Source organism: Nomia melanderi, chromosome 8 (assembly GCF_051020985.1).
Source record: "Nomia melanderi isolate GNS246 chromosome 8, iyNomMela1, whole genome shotgun sequence".
NCBI lineage: Eukaryota > Metazoa > Arthropoda > Insecta > Hymenoptera > Halictidae > Nomia > Nomia melanderi.
The window spans coordinates 17,309,688-17,334,379 of NC_135006.1; the positions used below are offsets into that span (position 1 = coordinate 17,309,688).

Sequence of the window (24,692 nt, forward strand, 5' to 3'; positions counted from 1 at the left end):
CTCACCTCGGGGGAGGGTCGCGATACAAGCGGGACCGAAAGAAAAGGACGCGGCGAGGTGGGGTGAGAATCATCCGCGGTAGAAGTCGAACAAGAGTTTCGGCGAACGGGCAGAACCGTACGAACCTTCATCGCGGCCGCAGCGAGCGGGATCTTTCACTTTGGTGCGAACACACACACACACAGACACACGCGCATCCACACACATCTATACAGACCGCAATCGTTCTCGTCAATCGTCCGACGAACGCCGAGGAAGGAAGCACGCGTTCGAACCAGCAAACCTAGACGAACGAGCGAACCTTTGTCCGACCGAGCAGAAGAACGAAGAGAGAAGCAGCGAACATGGTTTACGAGAGCGACTTCTACACGACCCGGCGGCCGTACACGCGGCCCTACGTCTCGTCCTACAGCGTCACGGTCAGTATCCACGGGATTGCCGAAAGAGCGGGATGAAGTATGTCTTAATAATGTTTTGTTGGATGGCACTAACGTCGAGTAAGAGCCCCGTGTGACACGGAAACACTTTAACCGAGCCAACCCCGGTCAAGACCCGATCCGGGAATCAACGTTTCGCTCGTTCGGTCATTGGTTTTTTTTTTCTTTCTTTCTATGTTCCCGTTTCTTGTTGTTCCCCGTTCCTCCATCCCCTATCCTTTGAACCTATCGAACAGCGTAACCGTCGAACACACGCTTCAGACCGCTTTCGACGTGTCTCGTAGAGGCGCTGTCACCCGTGTGCTCCGTTTGAAATGCCGTCGAACGGCGAAACGTTGGCTCTCCGGTGATCGAAGATAAAAACGAGAAAACAGAGCGACACGCCTCGATCACCGGCCGTTCGTTCGCGAAATCGATCGACGACAGGCACGCGACGTCGAGCGGATCGTCGCTCACTGTCGCCGGATCGAGTTCGATGCGTTTCGAAGTCTCTACTTCCACACTGTACTCCGACCACTGTATCATATACTTGTTGCTCTACTACCGTTGTCGCCATTACTGTTGCACAACCAGACCTCGAAACGTGCACCCCCCGGTGCCTCCCCCGGGAGTCCGGCGCAACCCGAAAACCCACCGCGAGCCACGGACTCGAGATCATCGGGGATGACAGCCCGTGCGCGCCCGTTCGGTTGCGTGGCCGACAGTTTCCTACAGGCTCGTAGGAAACGTGTCGCAACTTCCGGCCCACGGGACCGATCTCTACAGAACCTCTGACTACGACTTTTCATGATTTGTTGTACAAAGTACTCCCGCTGTGTCCGTTTTTTCTTTTTCTTTTTTTCCTTCCAAGCTGTTTTGTATGCGTATGTTGTGCCCTGCGGCGACACGGGCACATTTGCCAGCTGTACGTCGGTTTTGTGGTTTAACCTGTCACTCTGTCCCGCCGTTGTTGGGTCGTCGAGCGACGCGTCGTCGGTCCCCCGATGCTCGATTATTTCGACTTCGAACGATCGACGCGAGGCCGCGGCCCGAAGTCGGCGGCCCGAAGGTCTCGCGCGGCGAAGCCTGCTTCTGCCCGTCGAAACGGACATTGGAAAATTAGTATAAATAGTGTGATTTGAGAGCAAAGGAGTCGGAGGGAAGACTATTCATAGCGTCGCAGCCGTTTTCCGGGACTTGGTCGCGTTAAACTTAGACGCCGCGCGACCCGGCGATCTCGGATCTTCGAACAGGAAAATGGATTCGCCGAGCCGAGCCGAGGATCGTCGGATCGAGCGAAGATTCGAGCGAAGATCCTCGCGCACGTTCGAACTTGCGCCGATGCGTCTCGGCGAGCGATGGGTTCGAGGCTTTTCCACTTTTTCGTCGAGCACACGAACGCATCGCTCGTAGCCCTCGTTGCGAGTTTCGATGTGGACCTTAACGCTGCAACTACCGGATCATTGAAAATGACCAGTTTCCTGTCTCTTTATCGATTATCAAGGCGCGGATGCTTCTGTGGCAAACGATAATATATTGATTCGTATAAACTCAAAGTAGAATAGCTGATTGAAGTCTCGATTACTCTTAAACTCGTCGAATGCTCAAATGTTTTACACATTGTACAAGGAACCAGAAGTCATTTCTAATTCTGAAACCTATCTTTACTTAGTAAACAATACGAAATCTATCTTTAATTCATTTCCAACCCTCTGAGTGCCACGAGTCTTCCAAAAACAGAGAAACGCCAAGCGTCATCTTTCGTTTCAGCTCAGAAATTGAATTTTCTTTCTAAATACTTTATAAAATCATTCTAAATACTGCAATCATTCTATTTCTCCATTTCCAAGCAGGCAATAACAAAAGTAAATAACTAGGAAGACGAAGTAAACTTCATTCGATTCCACGAACCGATAGCTTGCCACTTTCGGACAGCGAAACGAAGCGCGATCGCTGCTTGCCACTCAGACGGTCAACGAAATAATCAAAGAATCCCTTTCGAATCGACAAACTTCATTTTCAACGGGAAGCAGCGACATGTCACTGCTCGGTAGTTCCAGCGTGGAGACGTCTCTGCGACGTCGAGTCGGTTCGAGCAACGGAACCGCGCGGATCCGTGAAACACTCGGACTCGTTGCCGCGGCTGTCCACCTCGCCGTTTTACGGCCTAACGCTGATCTTCACCGAGGAAGATGTACGCCGACACTGTTGGCAGCGTTTCATCCCGAGAGGTTTTTTACCATAGCCCGAACGATCGCCTCGTTCCATTGCCGATCGTAGATCAATGGCGCCATTAACGGGCGACCCAAATACCTAGGCTCTCGCCAGTGATCCTAACTACGGCCCGGAAGATTTTCGTTCAGGCCTCCGCCGCGAACGATTTCAATGACCGTGCTCGTTGAATCGACACGCGAGGAGTCTCTCGGTGCGACGCGTTATTAACCCGTTCCGTCCTAACCGCGATTTCTTTCCGAAAACAGCGAAGAGAATCGGCTTCCCCGATTGAGAGCACCTCCGGAGAATAACGCGAAGTACCGAGACGGATTCTCTTCGGTTTGACGATAAACCAACGAAACATCACCGACAAGGAACTAGGATTCTGAAACATTTGTTGGCCAATGAAACGCCGGAGAAATATAATTCGCGAGAAATCTGGATTTCTTTGATTCGCCCGATCCGAGTCGCTTCGACTATCCTACGGAAGTTCTCTGGAAGCATCGCCACCTCTCGTCTAATATCGCGTCAGAAATATTCGACTTCAGAAAATCGAGAGTTCATTCGTTCGACGTAAATTCAGTATCACCCGACCAACCTTTAAGTAGACACGTAAGCGTCAAGTTTCATTCTCCAAGGAGCGATTGACGATGAACCGATCCTATTCGGACTTACAGAAGTCCTAGGGTGCAAGGAAAGCCAGCAGCGAGGACGGGGTAAAATGGGTTAAGAATTTCCCCGTGTTCCTTCGTTTCGGGTAGAGGGGACCAGAGAGCCGGTGTTGCGTTACCCTGTCCTAATTTAGGCTGACGAGTAACCAGCGACGTTCGCTCCCACCACGGGAGCCAGAAGCCCGTCGCGGAAATTCATACGCGACTCTCTGGCGTGCACGTCCGGCGGACGAGAGCGTCCGCCGGTTCCTCGTAAAAGTGCACGCTTCCTCCCGAACGTTCGACGTGCGTTTTTACCGCCGGCCGATTCCCGTCGCCCGAAATAGTCGACCGGCGGCGATGTAACTCGAACGGTCTTATTAAATATCGCTCATCCAACGAAGGAGAGAAAGAGAGTTCTCGATTCCCGGGCTATAATTAGAGTAGCGGCGTGGCGTTGTGTGTGCTTGGCGGCCGCCGCGGCCCGACCCACACGGAGGATTACCACACGACCGCGCTCTTTCGTCACGTTATCCCTGAACGATTGTTCCGTCGTTTACGCGGAACCAGCGTGCCCCGACTTCCGCAGAAAGTGCCAAAGAATCCGCCGCGCGGGCGGTATTCTAGGGCGGCTGATTCACCGCGGAGAACTGCCTCGGCGCAACGATATTCGTGGAAGCCGCGTAAAAACGGGGTTGAACGAGTGGGAATCGGCGGAATGCACGCGGCCGAGCACCGTTCTCCGCGGTGCGCGCTATTTTTACGCGAGGAACGCTCAAGGATCGCTCACCGACGGGGAGGAAGGCGGACCGACTCGACCGGCCTGTCGTCTGGCTCGCAGGGGTTCGCGGGGGGTTGAACGGCGCGTCCGACGCGTTCGCGGGGTACGTTCACGCTAGAGCTACCGGACGGGGTGGGATAGTTCGCTGGCAGAGTAGAGGAAGTAGAGGTTACGGGGATTTCGGGGGGAACCGAGGGTAGATCGCGCAGGAAGAACGTTGGCGAATGCTTTGGAAGAACGGGGTGGAAAGCTCTTCCGTCTTGCAGAGAATAAGAGATCTATTGTCCCAAGGGAATCGCTGAGTCGATTGTTTTGGGAGAACAGAGACGCAATGTTCCTTCTCGCAAGGAGAACGAGTTGCGGCTCCATTCTTCCAAGAGAATCGTCGTTCCATCGAACTTTGCCGCTCGACGTACGCCTCCGGTTTCTCGGAGACGTTCGGCTCGCCACGATTCCCGGTAGTTCTATCGTTGACGGACGATACTGACGGAGGTAGGACGATCGGTGTGGAAGTGAAGGCATCGGAGAACGTCGGCGGACCCCGGTCGAGGGTCGACGAGGTCGAAAGAGGAAGCGGGACCCCAGAGGAACGGAGGTTGCGAAATGAAACAATAAAAACAAAAAAAAACAGAAAAGAACACGCGTTCGAAACGGGGTAACATTTACAGAAGCAGGACTACTTCCCTTGGGACAAGGTGCCGTTCGTTCCGCGGCCGTCCCTGGTGCCGGACCCGTTCACCGTTTGGGGTCGCAAGAAGATGGACCCGCAGAAAGAGTTCTATCAGTACGTCACGTTGAAGGACAAAGAGGGCGTGGTGCGCGGCAAGAACGCCGCGAAAGAGGGGCACAAGCGTCAGCTGGTGAAAGGCGGCGCCGTGTCGAAGGTCAGCTTGGACGCGGCGACCGAGCTGGCGACCAAGGGTCACGTTTTCGAGAAGGGAGTGCTGTCCAGGCAGCCCGGCGCCGAGAGACACGCCGTCACGCCGGCCATCGGCCGCACCAGGATACTGATGGCCCTCCACACGCCTTCCTGGTACAAGTTTTAACGACGGAACCAACGGACGGGTCAAACGCGACCGACCCCCGACGTCCTCTATCACGATTACCGATAAGACACGGACGATTCTCGGAGAAACTAGCCCTTCGAGGACGAGTACCGTCGGCCGCACCAGGTTCACGTATGACCGGATTAGTTGTTGGGATATTATCCGATTCACCCACGAACACTTTAACCCCCTGCACCTATGGTTTGATAATCCGCGGTAGGATAACTCTGTCGCGGATAGTTTAGCACAGAAACATTCCGAATTCGCCTGTACCCACCTTCGCTTCGGAACGTTCATAACAGGAAAATAGTACTCAAAATCATTGAGCGACTTCGCATTCGCCGACTCCTTCAACCCTGCATGGCAACGGGTTAACGAAGCTTCTCTCCCTGAGAACCGAGGAGCAGTCGGATTAAATTGAATTGAATTGAATCGCGTAGGTGATAAGGTCGGTTCTCTTAGTTTCCAGTGCTTAAGAGTTCCACGTCTAATTCTATTTTCTATGGATGTAACCTCGAAACGTGAGATCCTCGTCTGCAAAGGGTCGAAGGAGCTGACCGACGATACCCAAGATGAAATATTCGACCGAAGTTCCCATAGGAAAATTGGGGAAAGTCTATTCCACGAGGTTTCCAAAGGATTTTCGACGCGTCGTCTTATGGAACGGCTGCTCTGGTCTCGGAACGATGGGCTCTGACTGGCCGGACGCCTCCATCATTGGAACCATGAATAATTTCCATGGAACGTCGCGACACCGCGACTCAATTTCAAGTTCTATAATCGTTGCTCCCGATGCTCGCCACGCGAGTATCCAGCTGTTAACACTAGGTTTACGAACATTCATTGCACAATTCATTTCCATCGTTCCTATGGGAAAGGTTCGTTCATATCTCGAAAACCAGAGCTTCCAAAACTAGACAAACAAAATGCTCGTGTATCAACACGTTCCGCGCCACGTGTCATTCATGGAAATTAAGGAGACATTGTCGGACACGTGTCAAACGTACACGTTTCGAAGCAACGTAACGGAATAATATCAATATATATTAACCCCTTGAAATGAACGTTGACAAAAGAATGCTCCGAGAATTCAGTTGAATCGCAATTCCGTAAACCCAGTGTTGAAACGCTTCTTTCCACGCCGAATCGGATGCTTCCCACGCAGCGGCGCGCGCGAGCGTTCCCGCGCGCGGCGTCGGTTTATTTTCAATGATCTTTGTATACGCGACGGATAAATAAACTTCTTCGACTTTCAAAGATGCGTTTACTGATCCCATTCCTGAGACGCGCGAGCGGGCAGCTAGGGTGCGTTGTACAACATTCGTTCTATAATAATCGCGGCGCGACTGTTCCTCTCTCTCTCTCTCTCTCTCTTTCTCCCCGGCTCTCTCCGTATATAGAAGAGAGCGGGCCGCGTATATTTACGGCGTGACGTGACGTCGGTAGCCGAGGGAAACTTTGCATTTGCGACAACGTTGGTCGGGAGACGAGCGGAAAAGATCGACGGTCGGAGATCGGACGAGAAAAGAGACTTTCGAATTGAGAGAAAAAAATACAAGATGGCGTTTTGGTGGGCAAGCTGCTTGCTAACCGAGAAACGAGACACCCGGCGAGGTGCGCCCGAGTTGCAAAAGGCGCACGACGAGCAAAGGACACTGATATACGACAGACGGATCGCGCAATGTAATCCATGTGTTTCTTGGCAAGGGCGAGTTCAGTTGCTCAACGTTACACTTTCGAGCGTCCTGAATATCTCGACAAGGAGACATTATTAATGCATACGTGTACCGCTCCGCGTTTATAATTGGCCCGCACGTTGTGTGTCTACAGATAGATCGCGCGTTACCGCGGGGAACGCCTTATCGACTCCGTTACTCTCTTCTTTCTCCACCTCGTAACACCAGTAAACGAATCCACCGATGTATCGGCCGTTTACCACTTGACCACTCGCGGAACGTTAACCCCTAGCGCTCGAGCCGCCATATTGGGAACTTCGAGCTTGTGTATAAATGACTCGAGTCAATTCATTGTTCGAATAACCGATTCGCTGTTATCTATTCTCTAGGCTTTAATGCTCTGTTTCAAAGTTTCAACGATTCTCGTCTGCGAACGGTTTTCTACTAGAATTCATTGGCTTTTCTCGTTCACTTTTCAGTAGCAATTCGCTATTCCACGGTATTATGTAGTTATATAACCGTTCGAGTCTCAAACGCGATCTTTTTCGTTACTGCCGAAAAGTGCTAATCAATCTGTTCATACAATCGGATGAACCTTATTTATTTCTTCTAATTATTCATTTATATTTTTGTTACCCACTTACAACTAGCAAAATGTAACGATCGCACAAATCTGTTGCAAAGTAGAAAACCGTAGTTCAATGTCTGAATTGACGCGAGAGAAGCGCGATCCGGGTTTTCGCAGAAACTGATTCAAACGGATAATCGCTGGTATAGTAATCGGTGAACTACAGATACATCGCGAGAGAGGTTCCTCGCGGATGTACCGTCCCGCTGGTTGTCAAGTGGTGGACGGACAATACCTTTCTGTGTAATCTGTGCACCCTAACGCTCTCACCCCCGGGAAACGAACCGTTGAGCCGCGGCATCGCTCTAATCGTCGTTCCGCGTGTCGCGTCGTTCTTCCCCCGTTTCCACTGTTCCGTGACACACGACGTCCTCTTCTCCAGCACACTTTGATCCGAAACGGAGAACAGAATCCAACCGAAGACACGGCGTCCGGCAGGATCCAACCGTCGAACGTTTACGTTTCGTTTCGTTGATAACGCCGCCAAGATGCAGCGGGCTAGTAACGAAGTGCCTTTGATAGACTCTAGGCTCCACGGAATAGCTACCGATTATTGCCGTTGAACTTTGGACCGCGTTAACCCCGTGCCTTACGTGTCGGACACGTAGATTCGAAACGGAATCGGACGTGAACGTTACTCTTTGAATTCAGATTGAATGTTATTCTATTATCAGTTATACTTTGGGCAAAGATTTATCTAGAACATGCCTTTAAATCTGTTCTTAAGAAGTTATTCATTGCAAAGTAGTGTCATAGTTGAGAAATAAATAAGGCAAGGGGTCAGCACTAGAACTACCAGGTGGGTCAGAATGACTCCTTTTTATACAACCACTGAGAAGCTACAGTTCTCTGAGAAATCGTTAAAGGCTTAGCAATACACTGAACTATAGTTTACAAACCAATTGGAATCTTAACCCTTTGAACTCTATAGGCTCCAATACTGCACCAGTTATAATATAAAGTTTTCTGAGAAGTCGTTAAAGGCTTAGCAATACACTGAACTATAGTTCACAAGCCAATTGGAATCTTAACCCTTTGAACTCTATAGGCTCCAATACTGCACCAGTTATTAAATATTTCAATGAATCAAAGAAACTACCCTAAAACTATTAGATTCTCCACACACCGAAATTCTGTACTAAAAATAAAAGATCGAAGAAATAGCATTTCTCATTTCCGCTGGGAATACCATAAAAATCAATTGCCGATAGATTACAAAACCATCTGGAGTGCTAAGGGTCACAAGTTTCACAAAGGAATTTACAAAAATCAAAGCTTGGTAGTTCTAGTGAAACACGCTCAAACTCCCAGTGGCAAGAGGATAACAGTTTATTCGGAAGCTCGAACGTTTCACTGATCCCGCGACCTTGCCGTCTTGGCGACGGCTACAGAAACGGAAAGAGGAGCGAACTCGCGAACGAGTAGGAAAATGTCCGCCGGCCGTCAGCGTCCGATGGAACGAAACGAGACGGGTGATCGATGGGGTCGCGGACGGTTCTGTTCTCCGGGGAAGCCTGATCTCCAAATTGTTGACCTTGTGTAACCCGAATCTATAGACTCCCCGGCATTACGTGGTCCGCGACTATCCGGAAGCAGGGCTGAGGACTGCCCAAGAGCAGTACAGCTACGCCTACACCAACACCAGCTCGTCGAGCACCTCTTCCTCCACGGATCCGTACAGGCGACGCCCGCAGACCAGCAGCTACACGCAAGAGAGCGTCGTCAAGAGGGAGAGCGGACCGTACGGATCGTACTCGACCGAGAGGTCGTCCAGGACATCGACCGGCGGCGGTCCCGGAGGCTATCACTCCTCCTACGAGACCCACACTTCCGGCCGTTTGCCCGGCGGCACCACTTACCGCCATTTCTCCTACCGCGTCTGAGCCCCGCAGCCCGCGACGCTTCTCGTTTCGCCGATCTCGATGCGACCGTGTTCCCGTGAAACCCGTTTTTCCCAACCGTAGATCGATGTAGTCTTTGATCCTCGATTCTCCAGCAATACGCACCGTTAACCCCTTGCCCCGTGCCTCGCAGATTTAGAGGTTACAATCAATTTTCGCTGCGCATCGAAAAATTTTGATGTTATGGACGAATTTGATGGTTATGATCGATGAAACTCTTCGAGGTTCTGATTGTTGATAACATGTCGGTTTAATCGCGAAGGGAATCGTGGCAAGGGGTTAACGGTCTATTGAGAAGCTCGTTCGCGATTGGATTTTCAATTGTTAAATCGTGTGAAGATTTGGCTAAACTGTTTGTATGGATAGCGATTGTAATTGTCTTCGAATTTGTTTAGGTGTTTATAGAAATTTGGAATGAGGAGTCAAGCTTGACCGTGAGAGGTCCATTGGCAGCCATATTGTCGGGAGGTTAACACGTTCGGGCGACGTTCGCGTGGATCGACGCTTTGTAAATCGTGCGATACTCGAAAGTTGTTTAATTTAATTCTACGAAACAGCCCGCTGCTTGGAACAAACGCAATTCTCGAAACGTGTCAGCTAAATTGAAACCAGAGCAGAAGGAGCTCCGCCTTTAACGTGTTAACCGATCGCGCTCGACGAAATCGCGGATAAAAGTGAACGAAAGCGAACGATCAATCTTCGGTAGGCATCTACTTCGGCGAAACGAACACGCTCCGCTTCTGTCCGCCGATCATTTGCGAATTACACGATTCTCAACAGATTTTGGCGCTTCGATTGTTCACCGACCTCTTTCGATCGTTTTCTACGCTCGGCGGACAGGAACGGAGCCCGGTTTTTCTGTCGTTTGTCATACGAATTATGTATTGTATCTTTGACACGCACTATAACGAAACATGTATCCCAAAGCTGCATTTAGATGTTTTGGAGCTAGTCTCGCTAATAAAATTAGGCGCCGTCCACGGTCGCTGATTAGTCACGTAACGCTTGAGCCGGCAATCGGTACGCCATAGTCGCAACGATCTTGCGCTTGTCCCGGGAAAACGAACAGCCATAACAAGCCGACGATGATTGCGATCGCGAATCGATTTTCAGCCGATCTTGTAATTTTCACAGAACCCCAGATTGTTTTTCTTCCCCCCTGTTCGATTCACCCAAGAGTAGAACTTCTTCTGTAATCGATCCCCGTCCGATTATGGATTGTACGCGTGGGACTGTTTCCTGCTTTCCGCATAACGGCCCATTTTGTATCCGCGCGAGTTCTGGCAACCCTCGAATAACGTCGAATCGGTTCGCGGTTCTTCCATGATCGCGATTGGAAATCGTACCGACGGTTTCGTTCCGTTTAAATGAAACTGCGAGATTGACCGTAATTGGCACACGAACGTTAACACTAGATTTACCGATACTTGTTCTACACTCTATTCTATGGTTCCTAGAAGACATGTGTTTATACAGAAACTATTCAAGAACAGAGAACACTGGAACCATTAGGAGCAAAACGACCTTTCTTCTGTTACAATTACTGAGAAAGTACAGATGCTTCTGAGAAATCGTTAAAGATTTAGTAACACTTATACTGAAACATCAGCCAATTGATACTTCTTAATAAATAGTTAATAAATCTTAATAAATACACAGATTTACAAAGAAATCTAGAAAACTCAGTTCAAATACTTGGCAGTTCTACTGTTGTCACCAATGTTCGAATTTCATATCCGTCAAACGGGGTGAATCTAGTGTTAAAATCTAAAATTCCATTGCCAATGCCAAGCTACGGATTTCAAAATGGCGTGGAATCGCCTTCTAAGAGTATTGAAAACGTCACCAAGATCCCTCCAAAATGAGAAGCAACGTAGCACTACGTTATTCAGAAGAATCCGAAGCGCAAACGCGTGAACAACGCAACGTTCACGATACTCGCGCGGAAGCTGGTTATCGGAGGGTTGCCAGCGTATTTTGTTGAGCGTGGAGAGTGCCAGTGTGAATTAGAAGGGACGCGTGAGACCGAAGCCCACGGAACCGCGGCAGCAAAGGAAAAGGGAAGCCTGCCGCGACGACAGAGAAGCTTCAAGAGAACACGACCGCTTGCTTCCGCGCTGATACACCCTGCGTCGCCGGCACCGATGAACCGTAGCAGAACTAACCGTGACTAACCCGCTCCCCGTCATCTCGTTAGACACACAACGCGACAATTGGCCAAACTGTTCTGTCCGCGAGATACAAATGTCGTTTCGCCGTATCGCCCGGCGAATGTGAAACGTACCTGTATGTACACACACGCGAGCTCGCGTCGCAGACACACAAACACACACATCAACACAAACGCGCATAGAACTTCGTTTCTCTATTTCTCTCTGTCCGCCTCCTTTCCTCGCGACGCGCACTTTTACCGCGATCCGTTAGACGAGATGCGCAGATGAAAAGCCGTACGATCGGAACAAAGAGAGAATATCTAGCGAATACCGACAAGATCATCGATCTCCGCATCAGCAGGTCATTAACCAGGTGTTGTTCTTCTTCTTTCTATTTACTCTGCTCTTCCCACGTGACTCCTCGCCCCCCGCCGCCGCCGGATTACGCCCAATATCGTCGAATATCGGTTAAACGATACGCACAAACAAAACCGCCCCCTCTGTAAACACGGGACCACAGACTCGGCCCATTACCCTACCGCTCTCCACTATTCTCCAGGTAAGTGACAGGCAACACTGTACGCAGCTAACGATGATCGCGCGAACGTAGACCGCCTGCAGAACTGCTCTTCCCTTAACGCCACGCGCGGCGATCGCCATTTTCGATCGCCATTCGCACGATTTACGAGCGAACGTCTAGCAAGCTCTTGCGATCAGCTTGCTGGGCGAATCACAACGACGCTTTTCGGCTTAACGCTTCACGCTGTCCAGTAATTCACGCTCATCGGCCGCAGCTTCATATCGCTACCCGACTAACCCATCCGAACGCTTATTCGCTTCGTAGTGTCCGCGAGACTCGCGAAGGCCTTTACACGTTTCGATGCGTGTTGCTGATACTGCGATAGGTTGGTGCTGTCGCTGGTGTCTCTAAATTCAGTGGGGCATTCGGTAGGATCAGAGAGATGATGATGTTTCTATAGACAAGTCACTTAGCGACTAGGCTACTTCTGTCTTCTCGATTCTCAATGAACTGAAGAGGCAACTGTGGCAAAGGACAAAGTTTGACAAGGAGAATGAGTATTTCAAAGCGACGCATCGAATATAAATGCGAGAAATATCAATTTTTAGTCTCGATCTCAGTTTAACTAAAATTAGTCAATTAGATTCAGGAAACATTTAGCCTTTGCTTTAAGATGTTTGTATCTTTTTCACAAACTGGATGGCTACTGACATTGAGCTTAAGAATTACATATTGTACAAGTGAAAATTGCAGTTTCACAGAGCAAACTTTCGAACCTAGCACCAGTGGATCATCGAGATCATCAAATTAACCCTTTGCACTCGAGTGACTCTCAGTCATTTGATTTGATACAGCAAAACTATGGAATATTTAGTACTTTAAATTAAACTTTGTATTGTTACGTGAAATATTAAAATATCTTTGTTGCTTAATTCATCTGTGAATTATCGTTAGATTAGGTTCAAACGTCGGGAAATCTCGAATATTTCCAGTAAAAAACTATCGGGTGCAAAGGGTTAACAGGTCCGAACTTCTATACTCATTCTCCAACTTCCTCAAACTCCTCTCTTCAGTTCGAGATCTGAGATATCGTCCATAAACAGCATCTGCTCATTCGGCAACCAGCATTCAACGTGTAAAGTCTCGATCATTGCCACGCTTCGATTCCCCACTGTTCACGCGCCCCATGAACAGAGGACACACCGTGACACGCCGCCGCAGCCGCAAGCTTCGGAGGAGCACGCTTGTTGCACGCTAATCGCCGCCTGCCGCCACTGGGAACGTAACGATAGTCGATGATCGACGGATCAGTAAAGCATCGTATCGTGCACATCTAGTTGAGGGGCATACCATACATGCCTCGCATGCCATACGTGGCGCACAAAAGGCTCGTGACCGTAATCCACATGCCCTACCATACCGTGTACCACGGCGGCAGCCTGGTACCGATAAGAGTTCATGCGCGCGTACGACCCAGCGTCCTCGCAGCGGAGCTGAACAGGATACGGAACCTGTGGAGGCCCTCGACCGAGTCCTACACGGAGAAGTATCTTCAATCCAGGGATCGCATCGTAAGTTTAGCACAGTGCCACGAGTGGGCTTCTATCGAAACAGCCTTCTAACACGAATAGCGGGCATTACCATGCACGCGAGAGTCAAGTCACCGAGCCATCATCTATGTCACCGACAAGTCGCCTCCTCCATTCATCATTATCATCATCTGTTCGTCGTTGCGTCCGCCACTCCATCGTCATCTATGGCACGTCACATCATCCGTTCAGCGGAATCGCGTCGTCTGTTTCGGACATAATAAGAATAATACGGCGTTCATGCGATCGGATTAATAATCTTCATATGAAACGCAGCCTTGTTCGAGTATCGAACGAGCTGCTCGTGCGTCGTGTACGTTTCAAGCTGAAGTTTCACGGTGGAACTGGGTTCCCGTCGATGGTTTCTTGCGAGTGGACGATTGACGTAAACTCGTTGAAAGTTCCAGTCCGATGGTTTTCTTAATGAACTAGAGTTGAGATTTGGAGAGACTGATCTGGTATTGTGTAAAACGTCATTCGGTTTATAAGTTGCTAAGATTAATCTTTTAGATTGCTCGGATTTCAGTGACTTGGCAGTTGAAGCGTTGACAGTTGTGACTGGCAAGTATTCCTATTCTCAGGTTACTTGCTAGTCAACAATAGTGTTTTGACTTTCGAAGCGTCCGTTCGCCAGAGACTCTTTAGACAGCAACTCGTAGTTTCACCGTGAAACGTACGCTCAGCTTAACAACCGATAACTCTGACGATTTTCGTTAATCAGTTGATGGAACTAATCGAATAATGAGAACACGTAGTACGTAAATACTAATCGCTGTTGTACGACCAAGTGCGTACCGCGTGTTGTGGACGCATACATATTTTATATGTATTTATTCGCAGTACTTCGACGACGAGGCGAGGGAAATACGCGCTAAAGTCGATTCCCTTCTGCGACGGGTACACGTGTTCGTCCCACGAGCCGTAGCAAGGTATTTTCCAATTGATCATTAATAATTCGTACTATCGGTAACGTCGTTAACATCACCGCTTGACCCTTCAGGGTGCGATCGGTAACACTTGCCTCTGCATTATAACACACCAGATCATCCAACGAATAACGCGGTATTCGTACGCTTCTTTCACTCCCAAGAATTCACGTGGAATTCTCTTCAATCTAACACACATCTCCCTTCATCATTCACAGACTGTCTATCTGTACATTCTAAATTAGGTTAAGAAACTTATGTTCATCTTAACCCTTAACGGACCGCAAGTGTTTCGAGTTCACCGCCGAGAAATACCGTGACAGATAAGCGGAACTCGCAAAAGTGACCTAGCGCGATAACGCGTTCATTGTAATATTACAACAGTAACAATGATCGAAACAGTAAAACGACTTTTGCCGCCATATACTGTACTGACAGTAAGTAACAGCGGCTTATATGGCGGCATTGCTCCCTTAACACGTTGAGCACAAAAATCTCTACCGTTTCTATAGAGTTATAGTTACTTTTGCAGCAAAGTAATTATAAGTTACTTTTGTACCAAAGAAAAGCACAGACAATTAACACTAGGTTTATTAATTGACGCATATTGGATTTTAGTAATATTAAACGAGCATCAATTCTTTCAGGAATAATAGAATCAAGTGTACAATAAATGCCCTTAAACCTAGTGGTAATTACTTAGCGTAACAATCCTTCCATTACACTATTATCAGACATTATCAAACATTCTCAACATCAGTTATCTTTATCTACATCAATAATACTGCGCTCAACGTGTTAAGGGTTGATTGTTCACAAAGGACCGTGATCGTTCAGGGGACGACCCAGTAAACGACGAATTGAAAAGCGAAACGAGACGCTGCTCGGTCAACAGAATAATTCGGAGCTTCGAATTTTCAGCGACTTCTTGGAAGAGATCGTGCCGGAACGTATGCGCAGCGGGGATTACGTGCGCCGCCTGCTGTCCGGCAAGTCGATCGCGAAGAAGGACCCGGAGCCGGTCTCCTGGTACGAGGTGCCCGAAAGGGGTGACTTCGGCACCCTGGCCTGCGTCAAGTACGTCGCGGGCAACCCCCAGTCCATCAGGAGGCCGTACTACAAGGTCGCCGATCTCCGTCCCTCCGACATCAAGAACGACGTTAATTTTCTGAGCTACTACAAAAAGAATCGGCAGGCGGCTGCCAACGCCTGTGAGTAGTTACGTTCCAACGACTATGACCACGACGATCGGCGAACGCGGACGGACACGCTGACGTTACACTGCTCGTCCGTGCTGTCTAAAAAAAGATGCTCTATCCTTCGGCTTTATTTTTGGGCAAGCTGGGCTGCATGGAGAAACGTTTCGTGAAATTCTATAGGCGCGAGAAGCTCAATATTTTCGGGATAAGGTTTGGAATATTTCTAAGATGGAGGCGATTTTTTTGAGCTCGACGAGTTGGGTACGTTGGTTTCGAAGTGGAGCGATTAACTGCTCGAAATGTAGAGAAATTTGGTGGAATTTTATAGATACGCGAGGAAGTTCTATATTTTTGGGATAACTTTTGAGACTATTTTTAAGATGGAGGCAATCTGAGCTTGATGGCTCGGATATATTGGTTTTCGAGCTGAGGCAATCAACTGCTCCAGAAGCAGAGAAATCTGGTGAAACTGCATAGGTACTTAAAAGACTGATTAAATATTTTAAGACTAAAGTTTGAGAATATTCGAGAGTTAGCGTCAATCACTTTGACCCGGACGACTAGCGTGTATTTCGATCTCTACCACTCGCCATTATCGCGAATGAAAAGTTAAAGGACTGCATCGTAGACAGCACGGATTAATTAAACACCTCACACACACGCATACTCACACATCCATACATAAACACGTACACAAACACACACAGGTACAAATTTTCTGTTTTCCATTAAATCGAGTCCTCCATGAACGACGATACGAACGAACGATTCAAACATTTCTTTTCAATTTTTCTTCTGAATATGATCGACCAACGAAACAACGTAGTTAGAGGCGCAGGATCGAAACGAACGATCGCGAGGAGGGTCTAATTACGAATAATCGTCGCGATATAAATACGCGGAGTGTCGTTTGCTCCCGTATCGATCGTGAACGATGAAAGCGACAGCATTATTCGGCGTTAACCTTCCCCGCGCGTTACCGAGCGTACACAATCTCGAAACGAATCTTCTTTTTTTTTTCTCTGGAGAAAATAAAAGCGGCCGTGCGACGCCGTTGTGTGCACCTTTTCTTTTTCGTTTTTTTTTCTCTCTCTCTCTCTTTCTCTCTCTATCTCCCCAACCTACCCGCTCGTTATCTATACATCTCCGCTCGCCCACACCATCTCCCCGTACGTTTTCTTTTTGGATGAATGCCACTGATTCGCAACTGTCTGACGATTTTTTTGGTTGTGCTGTGCTGGCTCGTAGTTTTTCTTGTTTTTTGTTCCAACCCACCACCTCCTCTTCAGCCCCACCACGTTCGTTACACATTGTACTAGAACTTCAGTTTGTTTTTTATTTGTTTCCACCTGGTATTTTGTTGGTAGCTGGCTAGTAGCATCTTCTTGTTACACGTTGTGACTACTTTGATACACGTTGGCGGCGAAGGTGTGGCACGCGATTTTTGCCTCTCGCCTTTACTACATGTTTTCGAACATTTCGTCACGTCTGTCTCGCATGGTATTTTTTTGTCCTGTTCCGTTAATTCCGCGGTTTTCGCGAGCACCGCTCGAGAGCTCGACCACGTCGGCGACACAGCGTCACACTGAAATCAGAGAGAATCGAACGATTAGAATATTATTGTCGTTACAAACGAGCGGATACGAGACAGCAGGATTACACACGAATGGCGGACTCCAGTGTCGGGCGGAACCAGACGACCGGGACACGTACACCGCGGCTACAAAATCGCAGAACCACCAGTTCGGCTATTTTGAACGTTTCAGGCAAGGGATGGAGGGAACGTGTTCCAGAGCTGTACGAAGATCCGACGAAAAAGAAAAAGGAGGACGAGGAGAACGAGGAGCCGGCCGAGGAGTGACCGATGTCGCGTCCGATGCCGTTCTATTCCGATTACCCGCGAAACTTTAATTAATTGATTATCAATTAATCATTAATCGATTGATTAAGCAATTATTTATTGTTAATTCATCGATCGATCGTTGATTATTAATTGATCGATTGGTCGTTGATCAACCGTTGACTGTTAATCGGTGGATCAATCGTTAACTATTAACTAACCGGTTGTCCAATTGTTAATTACTAAATAATCGATCGATTGTTGATCATTAATTGATCGATTGGTCGATCGTCGATTATTAATCAGTGGATGGATCAATCGTCAACTATTAACTAACCGGTTGTCCAATTGTAAATTACTAAAGAATCGATTGCTCAGTTGTTAATCGGGAATTAATTGATTAATTATCAATCAATCAATTCAAGGCGTACGTTTCCGCGAGCGCCGATAGTCCGCGCCCTCGCTTCCGCGTGATCGGTGCGTCTCTTCCGGTGAACGATGGAGAGATTGTTCGCACCGTTGACAACCGTGGTTCGAAGACTGCCGGTCGTTTCCCAGCGAGACCTACGCGCGACAGCAGAGAGTTCAATTGTCGTTAAACCTGTCCGAGCATGCGATTTGAATAAAACACACGTACCCTTGACTCCGAGAGCCGTTGTCAGTTATCCTCCTTGCGCAAAAGTCGGCAGATCGTCGGGAACTATTCCGGGTCCGTTGCTCCGAGGTAAGATCCCACGTTGCGCAGACCGATCAAATCGGTCGCGTACTGTCCCGGCGAGTGGTTTCCCGTTGCTGAAAAACACAGGCAACGATTAACGTTAACGGCGGCGGATGATGTCGCAGACATGCACGCACGCACGCACCCACCGGTGACGTCCGAATTGTCTCGAACGCGAAACTGCAAAATCGCCGAACGCGGGTCTCCACTTTCGCCGCGGGGATCAGGAGCGGTGGCAACAGGTCGCTAAGTATACCGTGTGTGTTTCTGAAAGTTGAGACTACTGACCATCACCCGAAACCCCGGGCCTGAAGTCAGTGTCCGAGCACATGCGTCTCTCACCAGAGCAAGACGAGAACAATGGGTCAGGTTCGTCGTCGACAATCCATCGTTTGTCTAAAACCCGCGCTCTGCGTCATGCATCGTCCGTAACTGTTACAGAATCCCTGGGGGAGAAACAGTGTACGTCACCGATCGACACCGAATCGAACTCGACGTGTGTCTAATAATTCATAATCTACGTAATCCACTGAGATCGCGCGCCATCGACACGCTTCTAACAACACCACCGACGTCGACCTCCGGCGTCTTTTTTCACGAAGGCTTCTCGTTCCTCCGCGTCCTAACGTTCTGCACGATAACGAGCTAACGGGGACGTGTCTCGTTCGCAAACGCGCAGTTGCCGAATGCATCTCACCGAACTAAACGAAACACCTCATTAGATTTGTTGTGTTCATCCGGTGTGCTGGCGTTGTGTGACCGCTTCGGGGGCCGACCGCCGGCGATTCCTCGCCGTTAACCGTACCGTTTATGTTTCATGTATCCCGTAGCGCCGGACGAGCCGATGACGGAGAGAGAGCTACGAAAGGGTCAGTACGAATTCACTGATTACAAAACACACGTCCGAAACACGTTCACCCGTTAACCATTTCTCATCTCATGTGACGAATTTTAGCGCGAGCGCTACAGCCTGATTTAGACGAGGCGGCGCTGAAGAAAGGTACGCGCACCCCGATCCTCCAACTCGACGATGGCCGGTCCCCTATCTTGGACCGCTTCGCGTGCCGTGAATCATCGACTACTGAGGATGATCTTTGCACTCGGAAGTTTTCCACAAAAACGTTTTAACAGTTTCTGATGAGATAAAATCGATAGTTTGTGAAACTAAGTCGAAGTCGCGTACATTGAGGAACAAGGCTATTTTATTCGAATACTTCTCGAAACGATGCATTATAGGAAATAGAATATCAAATATCAAATTTTATAGTTCTACTGTATGAAATCAAGCGATGAATGAGAGTCACCTCTCGAGTGCAAAGGGTCAATTACGGTTGACGCACATACCGGGAGATTTCGTTAGACGTATACATGTTCTCGACTGCATTCCTTTTGCGAATCAAGTACGACTGGTTTTTAAATAAACTACACTTGATTTGCAAAACGGTGAATTTCATTTGCAACGCAAATATAGAGTTACGGTCCAATTTAGGAGCCGACCCGAACTAAGCTACTTTCCCTGCACGTTCTCCGCACGGATGTCAATGTCGTACCGTGTCTTGTAGTGCGTATAATAGAGATCGAGCAGGAGTCGAAGCCGGAAAAGAAACGGGGCTCCAAGAAGGCGGAAGCGAGGAAAGAGCCGGAGCCGGAGAAACCGAAGGAGGCTGCACCGGTCAAAGCGCCTGAACCCGAGCCAGAGCCCGTCAAAGCTGAACCGGAACCTGCTCCGGAGCCGGCGAAGGAAGCCGCGCCGGAGCCCGCGAAGGAGCCTGAACCAGCTCCGGAGCCCGAGCCAGCTCCGAAGCCGGCTAAGAAGTCCGTGAAGAAGACCGAAGCTTCGAAGCCTGCGAAGAAAGCTGAACCAGCGCCGGAGCCCGCGAAGCAAGCCGAGCCAGCGCCGGAACCCGCGAAGCAAGCTGAGCCAGCGCCGGAACCCGCGAAGGAGCCTGAGCCGGCGCCGGAACCAGCGAAGCAGGCCGAGCCTGAGGCGAAACCGGAGCCTGAACCAGCTCCGGAGCCTGCCAAAGAGGCCGAACCAGCTCCGGAGCCTGCGAAAGAGGCTGAACCTGCGCCGGAGCCTGCGAAAGAGGCTGAACCAGTCGTAGAAGCGAAAGCGGAGCCCGCGCAAGAGGCTCAGCCGGAACCAGCGCAGGAACCGGCGGCCGAACCGGAAGCCAAGCAAGAGGCAGCGCCGGAAGCGAGCTCGGAGGCTCAGGCTACGGAAGCTGTAAGTGAAACGGAAGCGGCGGGCGAGAACCAGGCAGAGGACGACAAGGGTATGTTAGCCGATGATGGTCAAACGGGAATCAAGTCGGAAGTGAGTAGCGGCGAGTAAGGTCTCTCATTGTTGTTCGTGCTCGTTACACTGTCTTGCGGAATCTGTCGCATGGAGCGGAATCGTTGTTGCATGGAACGTACCCTGTGTCACGTGCACTCTGTCGCCTGACCCGTGGGCCGTCGACGCACGCGGACGATCGTCAAGTCTTGGTCCCCTATACGTTTCGAAGGTGCACTCCGAACGCGGTCTCGCGACGGTGTCGATAAGTCGCTCGACTGGACTGCGGGTTTTCGTGTGGATCGTCATCGCTGGGAACGCGATTGGAATTGTAGATTGATAGAGTGATTGGGAATGGTATAGAATTGGTAATTGAATTGCGAGATAGTAATGGAACAGTTGAATAATGGGAACTTGGCTTTACCGATGACTAGGATAGAGTGGAGAGAGACGAATGTTTCTTTTAGGAGAATTGTTATAAATGTCATTGATACGTGGAAAGAAATATGTTTATGGAAGTGAATAAGAAAGTTAATAAGAAGATAGATTGGAGAGAGATCGGTACTACTTTTAAGGGAGTTGTTATATAAATATCATTCAGATGGATTAAGAATTATCTAATTAGAATTTAGATGTCATTAGAATAGTTAAGAAAATTCCCACGAACGCAGGGAAATCCGCAGTCCCTCGGTCTCTACGCGGTTCAACGCGATCCCCCGGTCGGTCCATCGAGCAGCGCGGTCACTGGTGAATTCTCGGTTTCAGTGAAACAGGACAAGGAGGAGGCGATCAAGAAAATAGAGCAATATCTGGTTAAAGCAGCCGAGCAGGCCAGGTACGTAAATCCGTCGGATTTGGCACGCACCGAGGTATACGGCCGAGCGTAAGGCATTGCACAACAAGCCGACCCCGCGGAATACTCGTCGGTCTTAGTTAATCTCGGACCTAATTGGATCGTGTAACGCTGAAACATTCCGCTGCAGAAGCGACGAGGAGAGGAAGCAGGCGGCCGAGGAGGAGAGGGTGCAGCTCGAGCTGGAAGAGGTGAAGGCGTGGGAAGCGCTGCAGGTGGCGCAGGAACGCGCGGAGCATATCAATGAAATCCTCGACCAGGAGAAAGCGCAGGCCGAGAGGCAAGCCGAGGAGGCGAAAATGGAAGCTGATCGGCTGGAGGCCGAAAGAATACGGGAGGTCGAAAGGTAATTTCGCGTGGGACCTTCGATTGTTCTCTGGCTGAAGCCACGGGTCTTTAGAGTTAGGGTATGCCTACAGCTAAGCGACGATCGGCGAAAGACGCTTTTGTTTCACGAGTGGAACGGATGAATGGGAACGTTTCTGATTTCCTCGCGATTATTGAGAAGACAGACGCTTGTCTGACGAGCTGAAGATGATTTGGCATTCCCAAACTGAAGTACAATGGAATCTCGTTGAATTTAGTTTTAGTTTCTAGGAAGAAGTTAAGGGAAGTCAATTGGACTGTTTGGTAGCTCTAGAGTTAATTTACAATTCAGCTTCGAAGTCAGTTGTGTATCATTTGTTTCTGTAAGTTTAACGGGTTAGCTACTAGAGTTACAGTCTAAGAATTGACTAGTTTTGTATACATTAGAAAGTTGAAATATGTTGCACTTGAAATATCGTCGTGAACCGACACTGGAAGATGCGACTAAAGGGTTGAATGTTTGAAGTCAATGCAGAAACACGCTTCATTATCATTCTAATCGTGACTCTCAGCTTCTACCGCAGCTCCGCTGTATTGATACCCTGAGGATCGTGCGCGATTAAGTATCGATTCTTCGTCTCTCGTGTGCAGGCAGCTCGAGCAGGCTCGCCTGACGGCCCTGATGGAGGAAGAGGAGAGAATGATCGTCGAGGAACACCTCGAGAAGGTTAGGGTACAGGAAGAGGAAGAGGAGAGGCTGGCGAACGTCGCGATCGACGACACGGACGAAGTGAAAGACGTCGATTGCTCCCGGGACGACGTGGTCGAGAGCGAGGTCACGGATCAGGAGAAAGAGGAGAGGCCGTTCGTGCTGATCGCGGAGGACGAGACGAAGGTAGGCTACCTTTGAACCTTAGCTGATCATTGTTTCACCTATAACGGGTTCAGTGCCACGGAAATTTCGGTTACATTTTGCTTATGAACTCTACTGATTTTTTAAATGAAATATTAAGTTATAAGGAAACAAGAAATCCGAATATAACTTACAGAGCAACGAGCACAGAAACAATATCAAAATATATAAACATTGCCGGAAATTTGAACATGTTTTCGTTGTTTTAAACGTGTACATCCATGAGCATGTGTCTTAAAAATATTTTCTTTCAAACACTGGCGTGTACCATATGTGGTGCACGTGGCACTGAACGAGTTAACATGTCAGAGAATCTTAAGCATTTGGAGCATCGCTTATTCGTTTGTAACAAGGAATTACGTTTTGATAATCAACCGTTTCCCCGGCAGATCGAGGAAGAAAGCGTCCAGGAAGACGACCACCCGGAGCTACCCGACGACCCGTTCGTCGAGGAGCCGGTAGGAGCAGAGAGCAAAGCACACACAGGCGAGAACGCCGTCGAAGACACGCCGAACGCCGACGATGTGGCATCCGGCGGGGAGGAAGTCTTCGAGTGGGGCGACGAAGACGCGTAAAAACCCCCGGGAGCCGGACTCCTCCCTTCCAATCGTTACACGCGACAATTAACGTGTCCTTGACTATGATCCGCTGTCAACGCGTTCGCGACCGCGTAATCTCTTAAAGTTTACAGCTGAATGTCGCAAGAGTCTGCCAGCCGAATGTATACGAATGTAAAGAGTACACGATAGAACTACGTTGTCAGTACTTCAGTAACCGCTGAAGCTAAGTAGCTAAAGAATGTCAAAGAGACTAGGACTAACCAGTACTCAGCTGAACAATTCCAAATGACTACGTTCCCAGTATTGAAGAATTTCACAGAACATCGTTCCACGTTACCGGCCGCGCGCGCGTTGACAGGGTCGCGCATCATTACGCCGCGAGTAAGAGGAAGACGAAGAAACGTACGAGTCAACGCACGAGTCCCGTTGAATGTCGAGCAATCGCTGTCATTGAGCACTTTCTCGGTTCGTCTTCCTCCGAGCTCGAGTCCATTCGCATCTACATATTTATTTCATTGTTAGCGCTAGGTACGTAATTTCTATGCGACAATCGTAGCACGATAAAGCGGCAACCGGTCGATCGAATCCGAGCGTCGATTTTCGTTGGTCTGCCGGCGGCATCCCTCGTATTTACATGACATCACGGGCGAGCCGGGTGACGCGTCAGAAATTCGAGGAATAAAAAGACAACCCTTCATTCTGGGGGACCTATCGATTCCTCGTCTTACCGAGTCTCATTAGTAGGGTAGCCCGCATCCCGTTATTTATTCTATTCTCCATTTATTCCATTTCGTGCCGGTTCTGACGTATCGCTCGGCCGATATCGATGAACGCTTCGCTTATTATTGTAGGACTCATGAATAATGCACGATACAGACTCGCGGAGGGGAATAAGCATGTTAGAAATTATTCACTCGGGAAGAACGGTCGCGTCGGAGAGAAACGAAAATGTCGCCGCGGTCTCGGCCTCGAAACGCCCGACAGTTTTCTTTCCGACAGAACAGATAATCGCATCTGCCGCGCGTGGAAACTTTGCAGAACTCCCGTCTCGTGCCCTTCGCGTAGTAAACAACGCGAAGGACAACGGTTCATCGGCGACGATACGTATATGTATAATTATTCCGACGTTCCTATATTTAATTCGCACCGCACGTTCATGTATCTGTAGCACGCAATGTATATTCACGCAATGCCTATTTTGTCTATACTTATACGATAATAAACATTAGCATTTGAATATTTCACGTGGCGGTTCTCCCTTTCATGGGGAAATCCGGCGAGGCCTTAACTCGCCGTGTAGTTGCTTGCGCTTGACAATTACAGGATGAGCAATCAAGTGTAATTTAGCCTCCTGCATTCCTGGAATCATGAGAAGGTAAGTTAATAAATAAGTTATTCTATTTTAAAGATTATCTTATTTATATTAATACTTGAAACCTCTCGCGAGCTCGACAGTGAAAGTGAGAATTAAATTATTCTATTTTGAAGATTAAAGTCTCACTTTCACTGCTGAGCTCGTGTGACGTTC

General features: G+C 49.0%; 1 protein-coding gene and 1 long non-coding RNA gene across 10 annotated transcripts in view; one reads left to right on the top strand and one right to left on the bottom strand.

Moving 5' to 3' along the window:
* LOC116423963 (uncharacterized) lies at positions 1-24,408 on the top strand. Of its 6 annotated transcripts, XM_076370198.1 has the most exons (13): positions 3-419; positions 11,986-12,024; positions 13,323-13,556; positions 14,415-14,503; positions 15,422-15,711; positions 19,088-19,126; positions 19,213-19,257; positions 19,820-20,257; positions 20,306-20,533; positions 21,298-21,367; positions 21,516-21,731; positions 22,343-22,586; positions 22,994-24,408. In XM_076370198.1, the coding sequence occupies exons 1-13, from the start codon at positions 345-347 to the stop codon at positions 23,177-23,179; spliced, it is 2,193 nt and encodes a 730-aa protein (XP_076226313.1). In that variant the 5' UTR covers positions 3-344; the 3' UTR covers positions 23,180-24,408. The 6 variants fall into 6 exon arrangements, with proteins under 6 accessions (XP_076226315.1, XP_076226316.1, XP_076226313.1 ...); XM_076370196.1 differs by having other exon boundaries at positions 19,820-20,533; XM_076370200.1 differs by lacking the exon at positions 13,323-13,556 and having other exon boundaries at positions 1-419; positions 19,820-20,533.
* Positions 24,281-24,692, bottom strand: part of LOC143174829 (uncharacterized) — a 42,202-nt gene continuing 41,790 nt past the window's right edge. For all 4 annotated transcript variants that reach the window (XR_012999221.1, XR_012999222.1, XR_012999223.1 and 1 more), the window contains one exon: positions 24,281-24,523. This is a non-coding gene — a long non-coding RNA (uncharacterized LOC143174829). The remainder of the gene's footprint in view (positions 24,524-24,692) is intronic.